This window comes from Pyrus communis, chromosome 1, assembly GCF_041283825.1.
Source record: "Pyrus communis isolate YQ-2024b chromosome 1, ASM4128382v1, whole genome shotgun sequence".
Classification (NCBI taxonomy): Eukaryota; Viridiplantae; Streptophyta; class Magnoliopsida; order Rosales; family Rosaceae; genus Pyrus; species Pyrus communis.
The window spans coordinates 6978488-6993693 of record NC_142565.1 but is presented as its reverse complement, the minus strand read 5'-3'; the positions used below and the strand labels follow the sequence as shown (position 1 = coordinate 6993693).

The 15206-nt window shown below is 38.8% G+C and overlaps 1 protein-coding gene across 2 annotated transcripts; it reads left to right on the top strand.

Annotated features, from left to right (window-relative positions):
- The first annotated feature begins 7667 nt into the window (after positions 1-7667).
- Positions 7668-13492, top strand: LOC137720700 (uncharacterized). 2 transcript variants are annotated; one of them, XM_068459802.2, is made up of 4 exons: positions 7668-7917; positions 8864-9106; positions 9205-11747; positions 11850-13492. In XM_068459802.2, the coding sequence occupies exons 2-4, from the start codon at positions 9083-9085 to the stop codon at positions 13165-13167; spliced, it is 3885 nt and encodes a 1294-aa protein (XP_068315903.2). In that variant the 5' UTR covers positions 7668-7917; positions 8864-9082; the 3' UTR covers positions 13168-13492. The 2 variants fall into 2 exon arrangements, with proteins under 2 accessions (XP_068315903.2, XP_088551318.1); XM_088695192.1 differs by having other exon boundaries at positions 7718-8016.
- The last annotated feature ends 1714 nt before the right edge of the window (positions 13493-15206 follow it).

Below are 15206 nucleotides of genomic sequence, written 5' to 3'. Positions count from 1 at the left end.
ACCAAAAGACCCAGATGGTGGAAAACCCCAAATCGCCAAACCCAGATGAAAAAAATCCTTATTTTCAAGGATTGAGATCTTGTACGTTGGAACGAGGCACAAGGTTTGGACGAGTCATACGAAGCAATGTGGGGGTCTTAGTAGTCCTGGGATATCTGGGGGGTTTGGCTAAGAACTTTAAGTGAGAGAGTCAGTCGGAGTGAGTCAGACTTAATCCCATTAAACCTAATCATTCAGCCTAACAAACATGGGACTACAATAATAGCTAGTCCAGTCCAGTCCAAAGAGAGTTAGTGAGCCCAAACAAACACACCCTTAATGTTTTAATGTGGGCAGTAGCCCAAGAAGGTATTTTGTAAACTCATGTTTTTATGGTTTATGTTAATGCATGTAGCTTATACAGTGGCGAAGCTATCTACAAGGTTAAGGTGGACTATATAGTCCAAGAAGGTATTTTGTAAACTCTTGTTTTAATTGCTTATGTTAATGTTGTATCCTATATAATTACTCAATTTCAATCAAGTTTTTAGTGCACTAGTAATAAATAATCTTTTTTAAGTAATGCTAGAGAGATCAAATTTGTAAACTAATTGATATGGATGTTGATGAATGAATTATTACTTTAATGTTGATTAACATGCTTATTTCATATTGTTGACACATTATTTGGTTTAAAATTTGAATCTCCCTATCATTATACCTATTATTTACGCTTAGAATAATAAATGAGTTCTCTCCTCCTCATCCTTTTATCATATTCATTATAAAATGGAGAACTTTTGCTCACCACCATAATTAAGGTGTATGCTCACCATACACCTAATCATCTATAACATGTCATTTCACCTAACTCTAGTTAATTTTCACATTAAATGTTACTTTTTAAATTTTTGAAAAAAAAAAAAAAAAAAACTAAGGTTAAGTGAAATGTGGTAGATGATTAGGTATATAGTGAGTATACACCATATGTAATACCTTGAAAATTTAAATATATGAATATGTGGAGAGGATCAAAAAAATAAATCGATTTATGGTTATGAAAATAGAAATTGGGAAAATTTTAAAGTTTTAATTCCGGAAATTATTATAATGTACGAAGTTTGAAGTTTGAAAATTTATTATTTAAAATCCATGAACCATTCAAGGTCACAATTTATATTTTTGATAGAGTTCATCTCACGAACGCGTGGGCGCAAGCCATACATGAAACAGAGTGATAACGAAAAAGTTATTAACGTTTAAAGTTGGAGATAAATTGGTAATTTTAAACTTCTTTGGAAGGCTCCAGAAAATCTGGAGCCATGTTATATGCCACGTGTGTGGCTGGGATGAAAGGAAAAGAAAAGGGAAGAAAGAAATGGACGGCTAGGATGAGAAGGAGAGAAGAGAGAGGAGAGAAAAGGAGGGAAGAACCGGCCAATGAGGAAGGAAAGAAAGGAGGGGAAATGAGGGAGAAAAGAAAGGGAGAATCGGACCCTCCCTTGCCCCGTTGACCTGACCCAGTCAAAATTTCCGTTTCTAGCCACCGTTGATGACGGCAATGGTGCCAAAATGACCCTCACTCCAAGACCGATCGATCATTCTTCCATTTTTACACTTAAACTGACGAGGGAGAGTTCAATTTTGAGAAAAATACCCACGGTGGGTGCGTAGACCTTAGGTGTAGATCCACCAAATTTGAAATGTTTTTGCTCAATCACCACCACCTTTAGTACCCTCTTGAGCTCAGGAACAAAGCCCAAACAATTTTGGGGGCATCAGAGTTCGTTTGAGGTTGAATCGAACACACACAAATTCAAGGGTTTCTGGCGGTTCATCAAGGCAGTTTTCAGGTGTTTCCCAGCCAAATTGAACTTGTCCATAGGTATGAAAATTGTTTCCCTCACTGAGATCTATTTACCTGTAAAATTTGGTAATTTTTAGAAATAGTTGATATTTTCCGACGACACGAGACGACCAACGGCCACAAGTGGCGGCGCGTGGCAAGTGAGCCGACGCCGTATTTTAAAGCTAATTTTGATGTTCTGAAACCAAATTTGATAAGAATTTGTTGTGGTTCAATTGTTTCAAACTAGACGGTGATTGTTCGTCTCTTGTAGAAAATTCGAAATTTTAATTGAAATTGAATTGGTGAACTACGAATGGCTTGATTCCTGTTTAGGATACGTATGCAGTCTAACGAGACTTTAAATGCAACCATAAAATAAGTGAGATTAAATAATTCGAGACAATATCTTTAGTTGGGAAATTGAGCTAAGTAAGGAATGTTGAAAAATAAGAGATTACCCTTATGTTTTGGTGAGTAAATTTTTGGGCATAAATAAGCGTGTGGAATCATAAAACTTAAGTAGAGAATTGTAATTGTAGATAGTTAACAAAATAAAATTTTAATTTGGGCCTATCAATAAAATTAATCCCCAAAAATAAATATTTTAGGGCCGGGGCGTTACACCATAGTTTATGGTGGTGAGCAAAAATACTCACGTTAGAAAATAACCATTTACCCTATGCAATCTAGTGTTTGTGCTTCTTACTCAAAAGTCAAGTTCTCGATGAGCTCAGACAAGTGCTTGATGTCTACTCATTGCTTTGTAATTATTGATGTTTTATTGTAGAACTTTTAGATCTAGTTTGCAAGGACCATTTTGGGACCAAGTTCTTCATATATGTATAATACCTTTTTATCAATGGCTGAAATATTGTAATTTTCTTCATAAAAAAAAAAAAAAAATTCACCATTAACTCCATATCTCCGCAATTTTCTTACTTACTCAAAAGTTAAGTTCTCGATGAGCTCAGACGAGTGCTTGATGTTTACTCATTGCCTTGTGATTAACGATGCTTTATTGTAAAATTTTTAGATCTAGTTTGCAAGGACCATTTTGGGACCAAGTTCTTCATATATGTATTTGTAATACCCTTTTATCAATGACTGAAATATTGCAATCTTCATCATCAAAAAAAAAAAAAAAAAAAAAAATCACCATTAACTTCATATCTCTGCAATTTACTTACTTACTCAAAAGTCAAGTTCTCAATGAGCTCAGACGAGTGCTTGATGTCTACTCATTGCTGTGTGATTAATGATGTTTTATTGTAAAAATTTTAGATCTAGTTTGCAAGGACCATTTTGGGACCAAGTTCTTCATATATGTATTTGTAATACCCTTTTATCAATGATTGAAATATTGTGATCTTCTTCATCAATAAAAAAAAAAAACACCATTAACTCCATATCTCCGCAATTTTCTTACTTTCCGTTGAGATTTCCATGAATATCACCTTTGGTATGTCCTTAATCTCTTTATGGTACAAATTTCAATTAGTCCACTCAAGAAAAGAAAAACCAATTTTAAGTAGACATAAGCCTTTATAAGCCCAAACTTCTCTTTATATCATATGTTCTTTTTTTTATCATTTGATTTTATGGTTTTAATATCAGTTAGTCCACTAAGCCACTTGATTTACGAGGAGACACGTGGCGTGCTTAAGATCTTCTTAGAGAACGTGATCAGAAACATGACTTACATTGAGCACACTCGCCGCAAGATTGTGACCACCATGGATGTGGTCTATGCGCTCTAAAGGCAGGGCAGGACCCTCTATGGGTTCGGTGGCTAGGGTTTGTTCGGGTTCTTCATGTCTTGCAATCAAGAAATGGTTGATGGGTTGGGTTTAGTGCTTAATTACGTATTAATTAGGTGGTTTAACTTTGTTTCGAATGTTAAACACATGTTAGTGTTCTTGTAAGTCGCAATGGAAAGTGGTCATGGACTAAGTTTCCTATGTGTGTTAGGCATTGGAATGGAGTTGAATGAAATGGTGGTGTTTGGTAAAAAATTGTTATGTTTATATTTATATTTTTTTTTTACTAAATCACACTCCCTCACATGTGTTTGAATTGCAATAATTTGTATGCAAGCAAGATTATGTTTATTATATATATATATATATATATTTACATATGCAAGATTTAATTGAGCAATTTTTATATCTTCCTTCAGTAGAAAGAGAATGTTCGTTTGATCTTAATTCTTGTGGAACAAAAAAGGAAGTGCATTGGATATGCACAAACCTCTTTGTATGATTATTGCACTGATATGTAGATGTACGTTGAAGATTGAGCTTGAAATATTAAAAACTTAGTAGTGTATCTATATATTTTATATTGATAATGTTATTCTTATATAATTGATTTCGAGGGAAAGGGAAATTGAAATCGAGATTTCGAGTACGATAGTATGTGCAATACTTTCAACCAACTCAATTACAAATCTCTTGCTTGTGTGATAATATTAATATTGTACATTATGAAATTATGAGTTTCGCGTGAATGTGTGACGGTTACAAGAGACAAGTTGAGTGAATAGTGTGAATTGTGCTTTAGTGTCATTGCAAAAGGGAGCCAGCCGCATTCCTAACGACCACTCCCAGACCCATACATTTATTCACCTTAGACCATGACCCATCACAATTAATCTTCAAAACATTGGGAGGGGGAGGAGACCAGATCATAGAGTCGGCATCAGGAGTAGTAGGAACGTGCGGTGACAACACCCCGTGCCCAAGAGAAGTCCCCAAGAGTTCAGTAGCAGCTTGGTTGGCGCGCGATAGGCAGTCTCCCCTGGAGAGGGGAGCAAACCGTTGAAGCTGCAGTGGCACCGCGTTTTCCATAAGGACACCGGAGAGAGGACCCAAGAGTAGAGATCTTTGTCATTCCCCACCTCCTCCTTGATAGTCAAGAACCATTGATCAAAAGTAGTAATATATTGTGGGTTAATACGGTAGTTTGAGGCACAGGAGAACCAAACTCCACTTGTCCAAGGGCAAAGGAAGAGGAGATGTTCAACAGTTTCCGGATGCTGCTTACAAAACGGGCACGTGGGATTGGTGCGGATCCTTCGTTTGAACAGAGCAGACAGTTGGAAGACAGTTATTTCCAATGCGCCATATGAAGAACCTGATCTTTGGGAGGGTATTGATCTTCCAGATATGCTTCCAAAAGTCAGCAGGGATTTGATGAGACTGTTAGGCAACCGTCCGGGAGGAAAGCTCGATCATGGTCCTTGTGATATGAGGTACCGTTGACGGAACAGAGTGGGACAAGGCATTCCGTCCCACGTTTGGTGCGCCTAAAACAGGTGAAACGAGTTGTTCCACGAAACGAGTTTTTGGTGAATTTTCGTTCCACCTCACCCCCCTGGAACGACTCGTTCCACATCCGTGGAACACAAAATTATAACCTCTCCGTCTCCATCTTCTTCCTCCTTGTTTCCATCCGAGGACATCTTTGCTCCCGTTCCGTTCTGTTCCGTCCTGTCCCGTCTCATTCCGTTCCGTCCCGTCTCGTCCCGTCTGCATACCAAACGATACCTGACAGAAAGCATAACCCGACTGAACAGAGTAAGCGCCGTTTTTCGTCCATGGCCATATAAGACGATCCCGACAGTCGAGACCCCCAATAACTAAAGATTCAATTGCAGCTACTTCTTCCAGACGTAAGAAACCTCGAAGAGTACCTAAATCCCAACTCCTAGTGGTGACATCAATGAAATCACATGCAAGCGATGGAGTATCGGCAGGATTGGAGGATTCCGTCCGCCGAGGAATGTAGCCACTTATCCTGCCAAACGTTAACTGAACAGCCATCGCCTACCTACCAACGGGCGCCCTCCACAATAAGAGCTTGGCCCTCCAAAATGTTACTCCAGGCCCAGGAGGAGGCACGAGATCCCTTCTTAGCAGATAAGGCGTCACCCGTCGGAAAATAGATACCTTTTAGAATTTGGGCCCAAAACGCCAAGCAATATTGAAGAAGAGGAAGAAGCCCAAATTCTATAAAGGCACAACTCCCATTTCCTCTCCAATGCATCCTACGCTCGTTGTCATTTTGGCCCCACCAAAAGTTAGCTGTCATGGCATCGATTTCCTTGCAAAAGGTCATGACAAAAAGAAAGCAATTCATCGGTTAAGTCGGAATAGCCATGACGACAGCCTTGACAAGAACCGGCTTCTCTCCTCTTCCATTTCTTATATATTTTTATCTCCTTCTATTTGTGCTGTTACGATTAAATTACGTTAACAGTTTATATCATTATTTTTTTTATCTTATTATCTTTATAAAAAAATTAATATAAAATATTGATTTGGTTTAACCATGATCATGCAAAAAAGATGAAAATAATGTATAAGAACTAGAAGAACAGAAAAGCCGGGTCGTTGGGGATAGGTACCGTGCGTCCAGCTTTGAATTGTCTGTTCGATGAATAATTGAGGTAATGGTAAGCTGGAAAGTGACTCGTGACTTGTTCGATGAATAATTGAGGTAATGGGTCCCAATTTTGAGAAACAATTAGTGCAAGTTGCAAGTGTTCAACATGATTTAATCTTTGTTTAAAACGGAGCTTCTCCTTCTTAATTTGACTTTTCCAAATATTGATTTGAGTACTTAAACTAACCTTCTCTAATATTTCTTACCGTTTAGCTTTTATAAAAATATAAAAATTATCAAGCTATTCTACCTGTGCTACCAGTAATTTGCGGAATTGAAAGAAAAAAAAAATCATTGTCACATTGTATATGTGTATTAAAAATATTGTTTACTATCTATATTTTTTTATTAGTATGATAAATATTATTTATAACTTTGTACTACATGATGTTTATATCGATTGAAAATTTTGGAAACAATGACATTGTACCAAACTTGGAAGAAAATGCCACCTAAAACAACCAGAACCAATCGAGTCATAGTCAACTTTTTTTTTTTTTTTTTTTTTCTCTTAAAAAGGAAGATAACTGGTGGCAAGTCACAGTTATTCACCTTTTGCGGAGATACTATGGGGAGTTTTAGTCTACTCGTGGCTACAGTCAAACAAATTCACTAGCTATAAGCATCAAACTTAAGACCTTTCACATTTTTTTGTTCATTGTTATTGTCAAACGATAGAACTTCTATATTTTTTTGTTTAATGTTGTCATAATCACCTTTGGTTACACCGTATTAATTTTAAAAACCAAATTAAAGCATCTAATTAAATTAATTGTAAACACAAACAAAAGGTCAATGCTTTATTATTTTATTTGGCGTGTAAAAAGAGCTAAAGCAAACAAAAAATGAAAAAGGCAAAGTATTCGGTAAAAAGTTGGAAATTCATAACAAAGCTTGCAGGAAAGGGCAACCGAAAGATGACAACAAGGGCGGCAAGTTGCGGAGCATCTCACTGCAAGGTTCGATCCAAACAATGTGATGGCGAGTGTTTAGTTTTTTCTTTTCACATTTTAAACAACTTTAATTTACAAGTGTTACATTGAATTCCGAATGTAGCACACTTCTTCAGTTAAGTATGTCTGTAAAAAAGCATCGAGGAAATATGGTTAGATCAATTAGTTTAATTGCAATAAAACAAAGAAATTGTTATAACTAGACCCGACTTGTATCCACATGCAACTCAAATTTATGAGTTTTGGATTGAATTCGTTGCAGTTCAACATTGTACTGTCTTCTTTGAAGAATTTGCGTGTAAAAAGAGTAGACGAAAGAGTGATATTAGACCAAACAATTCGAGATAGAATTCGACACACCGTTTAAACCAGCTGATCGAACAGTGACGTGTGACCAAATAGTGTACGCATAAATTGAATGAATTTACATACAGTAAGACCGCAATTATAGAAAGAAAGCACAAACCCTAGGCGGCTGACGATTTAATGGAACGTAGTGGGAAGCCACCACCTTGGATTTGATTAGATTCTCTCCTTCCTCTCTTTTTCCCTCTCTCTCTCACTTTTTCTCCCCCCTTTCCCTCTCTCCCTCCCTTGCTTTTCTCTCTCAATCTTCAACCACCTCTTCCTCAATTTCCTGCAACTTTCACACCTTTGAGCAAGCCAGAGCTCCTTCAAACTCTCTCCCAGCAGGTAATTCCTCCTCAATTTCCTGCAACTTTCGCACCTTCGATCGGATTTCGTTACTTTCGTCAACGCGTTTGCGATTTGAATTCAGAACTTCGATTTCGGGTATTTTGCTGGAAGCTTCTGGACTGATTTCAATTTCGCTTATTTTGATTTCGTTTCCGTCGAATTTAGTAGATCTGGTTGACCCCACCCACCACCCCCACCCCCACCGCCCCCCCCCCCCCCCCCACATCGGTTTCATTGGCTGTTTTTGGCTTTTGGAAAATGTTTGATTGGGGGGTTTCATTGGCTGTTTTTGGCTTTTGGAAAATGTTTGATTGTTTTTTCGATCAGAGTGAAAGTGCTTATTTATTAAGCCGTAAACTTTCTCTTTTTATATGGATCGTCCGGACTTGTTTCGTTTGAATCGTAACGCTTTGAATTGAAACACTACTAGAAATTCGTTTTTTGGGTTATTTATTACAGCATAAACAGCACGGATAAAGGGTCTCTGTTTCTGCTTATGCTTTTGGGAAAAGTGCTTCTGTTTTGTTGGATCTATTAGGGTTTTAATTTGGTGTTTAGATTGTTGCTTGGTTACTTAATTATTCTAGAAAATGATCTTAGAGTTGGCAAATTGGTTTGAGTATAGTTTTCATATTATATCTATATATATTTGTTAGTATTATTTTGCAAGTCATATTGCATAATTGCATCTGTTCACACAATATGTAAATTTTTTTTTTTTTTCCCCACTTTTCGTTTTTCAACTTGCCGATCAGCCATGATGCGTTCTTTACTTGTCTACAGATATGTGTGAATTGTTACTTTGAAGTCGGTATATCGTACTTTCCCGATTAGTCCATTTCGTTGACTTAGAGTTTGCTGTTTTATCTTCGAGTTCGTTTACATGTGCTATTGGGTTCGCTTGCTAATGTATAGCTTTGATTTTTGTTTTGTTTGTGTGCAGGATATTGAAATTGGTAGTGTGATAGCTAGAAGAAGTGGAGAAATTGCACGGTCGTATTAGCTAACTAAATTTGGTTTTTAGAAAAATAGTGTAGCTGCATAATTATCATAGTGGTGGTCTTGAAAGTGACTTCAGAACGAATTCAGGGTCCTGCTAATTGCTATTGACTTTGATTTATAGACGAGAAGGGGTAATATAAGATTGCAAAATCTTGGAATCATGCCGGTTTCGGGAAATGAAGAGGTGTTTATTTCCTTTCTGAAAACTGCTAACTGAGATCAGAGTCTCCTTTAAATTTATTGTTTTTCTGAATATTGATCAATTAAATCTTTTGTTGGCAGACTGGGGTTAAACCCGTCACCCGGAAATCTAGTGATTATAGTGCAGGTGTTCCTATCAAGAAAAGGAGGTTTTTCATGAGGCCTCCTTCACCTCCTCCTGAAGAACCAATTTTGTTTCCGAAAGAAGAACTATCTTCTTTTCCAGCAAAAATTGATTCAGTACAGGAGGAATCTCGGGGGTCGACTCCTTCATATGTTAGTATCACCAGTTCTGGACTTTCTGATGCAAACAAGATTCCTGAATCTGATTATGGAAAAGGAAACTCTGACGTTGCAAATGTTAGTGTGGCCCGAGGAAATGATAATATCTTTAGAGTCAAACTTGAAGAACCTAGCCTCAGGATTCACTCGAGTTCTTTGGATGACATGCAGAGGAAAGGGAAGCTTGTCTTGTCTGATAATCCTACACCTGAGTTGACTTTAAGGAAAAGTGAATTGACTTTAGCATCAAATGAAGCTCTTGCATCTAATGTAGGTAAGGAGATTTTGCAGAGCCGAAGTAAAGTAGAAGTGAAGTGCAAAGAAGAAGTGCCTGCTGTTGCTGAGAGTACTGAATTATCATTAGGTTTAAGGGAACATCTTGCTCCAGCGTTGACAGGACGGGTTATTGGTGATGACAGGAGTTACCGGAATCAGGGTAACTTGGAGCCTATGTCACTGGATTTGTCTTTAAGTAAAGAAAAAACCAGCAGCCAATGCGAAAGTAGTGCTAAAGGTTTGAATTCCCTTGGTGCTGATATGAGTGCATGTCGAGCAAACTGGGATTTGAATACACCAATGGATGCATGGACAGATACTGTTAGCGATTCTTCCGTATCCTTTTATGGGAGTAATGCAACTGGTGGGGTGAATTGCACAACTGGGTTAGTTGGAGCTGGTGTTAACAAAGAACTGTCCATTGTTCAGACTCAGAACAGAGGTAATGAGCCCGTCTCATCCACACTTGCTAACCAGTACAAGTCCAATGACTCCCTTCTTTTGCGCCTTAGTTCATCTTGCTTGCAGTTAAACCAGTGCCAAAACCCTTCTAGTTCGTCCAGTAAACTGGATTTACATAGGGTGATATCTGCTACAAACGTACCTAGATTGTTTGGGCCAATTAGAAATTTGAACTTGGGTAATCATAAAACTGTGAAATCAGAACCATTTGATGAGGGTGTCAAACTGGATGTTAACGTATCTAAACCCAGTAACACAGGATTAGTAGATAGTAGTAGAGCAGTGAAGTGTGGAGTCGTTGAGCAGGGGAATCTTGGAGGTGTTAAGTCTTCAAATACGAGCACCCAACATTCAGTCGATGCTAGACCCATAAAATCTGAACCAACTCATGTGGATACTCAAGAAACCATCAAGTCAATTGAAGGCACCTCAGTTCAACTGGATAAACATTTGATACAAGGTCTGGATAATCGTTCTTGTGACATGGCATTGCCTATGGCTTCAGAGGTGTCTTGCCGTGTTGGAAATCCTTGTTCAACGGAGTTGACTATGAGCAGGGATGTGATAAAGCATTCTGGAAACGTTATTGCATATGCGCCTATGGAAGCTTGTCAAAGCAAAGATCAGGTTGCTGTATCTCAGGGTCCTGATACTAAGGGAAACAATACGCGAACAGAAGATGGTAATGTTGACAGCGAGAGTTGTAAATTGAAGTTTATGAATGATCAGTCACTTGATTCACGGGGAAGTGGTGAGGGTTCTGCCAGTGATGAGGAAAAGATTAATATATCTGCAGATATGCTGGAAGATTCTTATGGTTCTGATTGTGAATCAGATGGTGCTCATGCTTTAGATACAACCATGGATACTGAACAAGATGGTAAACGTGATGATTATGAAGATGGTGAAGTCCAAGAGTCAGTTGAGCTTACTGCGGTAGAGGAACCTATTTGTAAGGCAAGAGAAGTGGAACATGACGATAATGATGATTTTGATAATAAAAGGACAGAGCTTGTGGCACCTATTAACAATGTTCAGCCTACATCATTCTATAACGAGGCAAAAGACAACAAAGACAATCTTGCTGAAACAAGTAACAATAATTATAAAGAATCTTTCCAGGTAGTTCGTAATGATAAATCTGATACGGGCTCTGATGAAGATATGAGTTTGCATGAAGAACCATTAGCTGTTGAAAATCTAACAAGCGGAGCTGGTGTGGAAGGGTCAACAGAACCTGATGATCAAGCAGTGAAGATGGATGCCCAGAAATGTCAGGATGCAGAGTTCTCCGAGCAAGTCATTAATGGAAGTCAAGGAACCGAAGTGGAAAGTGGTCAGGGTATAGAGCTGAATGTAAATAACACTGACCTGGCACCAATGGGTGACTCAAATTTGCCCAAAACATCCAGTAGTGGTGATAATGCTGCCAAGGATACCAGTTATGGAGGACAACGGAGCAGGATAATAACTTTGCCTCGATCTTCAACTGTTTCTCCGAGTAAATCAATATCTATTTCGGGACAGCCTTTGCCGTCAAGGGTTGGAAGAGAAATATTAACTGATGTAGAAATGGAGGAAGATAATATACATTCTCGAGGGAGGTGATTATTTTCCCTTGTTTTGTATTTTGACTTTTATTTGATTTTGAGGGTTAATAGTTGTATTCTAATCTAAAACTTCTTCCTTTTTGCCATTTTTTCCAGAGGTGAACCGTATGTTCACAGAAACCTGGGATTTTCAAGGGAGCGATACCAAGATCAATCACTGAGATATCCTAGATTAGGTTCTGGACGTGGTAGAGGGAGGATGCATAGTCGTGGCGATTGGGGTTCTGATCGTAACTATGCGTCGGAGCTTTATAATAATCAAACAAACTATCGTGTCCCCAGACATAAATATGCACCTGATGTTTCTGATGCTGACCTTGAATATAACACTTACAATATGCCTCCGGATAGTGCATTTTATGGTGCAGGTCGTGGAGGAAGGAAGCTTTCAAATGATGGACCACTTAACTACCGTATACCCTCAAGGAGGCGGTCTCCTGTTGGAGCGCACACCATTTACATGCCTCGCCGAAATCCAAGAAATGTTAGCCCAACCAGATTCAACGGTGAAGATGCTCCAAATTTGGTTGGAATGAGGCATAATGAGAAGTTTATGAGGGGTTTCCCTGATGATAGTGCAGACCCCATGTTCACTCGTAGCCAACCTTCATATGAGGGAGTGCATGGTCAATTTGGACGAGGCAATCGGAACTTTTCTTTTGCACAGAGGAGAGGGATTCCCAGAGTTCGCTCAAAATCGCCAATAAGGTCCAGGACTCGCTCTCCTGGGCCATGGTCTTCTCCTAGAAGAAGATCCCCAGATGGATTTGGTGGGCCTAGAGAACTGACTCATCGAAGGTCTCCACCAGTTTACAGGATGGAGAGGTTTAGATCCCCTGATGACCCATGTTTTCCCGGAGAGATGGTGGTTAGAAGGAATCCGTCAAATGATTTGAGGAATATGGATCCTGGAAGAGACCACGGCCCTCCAAGGTCTGTTATTCCCAATGGGAGTCCTTCGAGCCGGAGTTTAGTCAGAAACAGGAGATATGATGTCATGGATCCTCGAGAGAGGCCAAATAATGGCGATTACTTTGGGGGCCCCATGCATTCTAGCCGTTTGCATGAGTTTGGTGGTGATGGAAGTGGTGATGATAGAAGAAGATTTGCTGAGAGACGTGGACCCGTCCGTTCATTTAGACCTTATAATGGTGTTGGTGGTGAGACATTTCATCTTAACGGAGAGGATGGCCCTAGGCCTTTGAGGTTCTGCCCAGATGATAATACCGAGTTTCAAGAAAGAGGCAATTTGAGGGAAAGGGACTTTGATAGAAGGATTAAGAATCGGCCAGGAAATGCTCCTAGAAGAATGAGAGGGATGGAAGACCAAGAAGCTAATTGCAGACATGGTGAACAGCCTTGGCATGATGATGTGTTTGATGATACGTCACAAGTGAAGAGAAAAAGATTTTGAGTTTGCTTCTGCCATGACCTTCAATTCGAGATTGGTTGTTCATGTCTGGCACACAGAATAGTCACTTTTCAGGGACATTCTATTGACTCAAAGCATCAAAACAAGGTGCCAATCTGTTTGCATATGATGTTCTGTGGTTTCAGGACTGGATGCAAATACAGCCTTGCTTAATTGTCTCCCATGTAAATAGTTTGCATCTGGTACTATGGTGGTTACTGGTTAGTTCTTCTCGATGCTCATATTACAGTAATTATGGGTTTTACATGTAGTGCCTAAATTTCATTAGCAATATTTATACTTGCCATGGGTCTCGGTTGCACATCAAGGTCATTATCGTTGAGTTAGCCATTTAAACGCTTATGTGAAGATTCTCCTTAGTTTCTGAGTTATGTTTCTGCGTTGGTTTTGATGCTTGGTGAGCGAGGGCAGGTATCCTACTAGGAGCTGTCATCACTCTTAACTAGTATTTAGGCCACAAAAGCTCCAATTATAACTGCGTCTCATCACTTTCTTCACGTCCATCTTCCTGTCGCACCTTGTGTGACCTCAGATGAGAAGCCCATCGGTACAGTTTGATCTTAGGTTCGAAAATTTTCTTCGTTCCTGGTTATGCGACCTGCAGCAATCGGCAGAGAAGCAGATCTTGTACACGCTTTCAGTATAGAACATCTTATTGGTTGGAGGTTGTAATGAATAATGATATGCAGAAATGTTGGAAACTGATGTGAAGGAGAAGTTTGCTCCATTTCTTCTAATGTATGAATAATGGAACGGGGCTTTGTCGGCAAGTTCTGGATCGGCTGCTAAGCTTACTAGTACTGAAGTCCACAGGTGAATAATGCTGTGTAGGAGGTTGTTTATATCTGTTGATCTGTTCCTTGTTTTCTTGAATGGTGGGTAGCTGACATGCTATTAGGGAACTTAGAAACATATTTGTCTGAACTTCCTGGAGTTGTCATGCAACGCTTTGTGCGCTTCTTATGCGCAGTTAAATCCCAACTGGAATCAGCCACAAAACGGGGAAATGTTGGGTGTATAATCGGTTACGTTGTGGAGACAGTTATCCCCTGGAAATTTAGTACATTGAGATTTCTCAAAACTGGAAAAAGTAAGTTGGTTTTTGAGTGTCTGGGCAATGGAGGTGTCGGGAAGTCTTAGAACTAGTCTTAGAACTAGTGGAGGTATTGAGGTAGAATTGCTGCTTATGTGTTTCTTGTGCTACTTTCCTTCCTCATTAGATCAGCAGCAAGGTTGAGAAGTTGGATCCGGTTGCCGGCCAAACTGGCCGTAAGATCCGGTTGCCGGCCAAACTTGTCGTAAGACTCGGGACTGCCCTCTGCATCTAAATAAAACCTAAAAATCTATTAATAAGTGGAGGTTGCAGACGAGTAGGGGGGGTGAAGTGAATTTACAATTTTGACTGCGCATTTCACTTGTGGCATGGAATGGAATTACTTTTATGAGTGGGGGCATTTATGGAATTTTACTGAGTTGATTTCCAATTTTCTGTTGGTATTTACATCGTTGAATGCCAGAAAATGACAACCTTGTTTGCATATGGATGTGATGTGATCAAGATTAAACATTTTGAATGTGACATGATCAAGATTAAGTTTTGGATTAATGCAAGCTTATTTTTTATTGAAATTGTAAAAAACTAGCATTGTTTGACAAGATCAATGATTCAAGTGCAATACAAAGTGGGCACTCTAACTTGACTTACCGTAAAGGATAAATTTTAGGAAAACTAATGAAAAGGAGTTGAAAACTCTGAGTTTTAACAAAAATAACAAAAAAGTGTTGTAAATGAATAGTACTATGATTGGCTTTTTAAAGTAAAAATGTGGTTTTTCGTTAAAGTGAACAGTAGCGGGAGTTTTTCGTTAAAACTTCCTAAATTTTTGCTCATTTGGTACGCGCCTTGTCAAATTCTCATAATCACTTTTGCGGAGAAATACATAAGATGTGTGTTTTTTGTAAAATCACCTTGAGAAGCACATTAGAGGTGTATTTGTATAAAATCAAGTCATTTTCAAGTG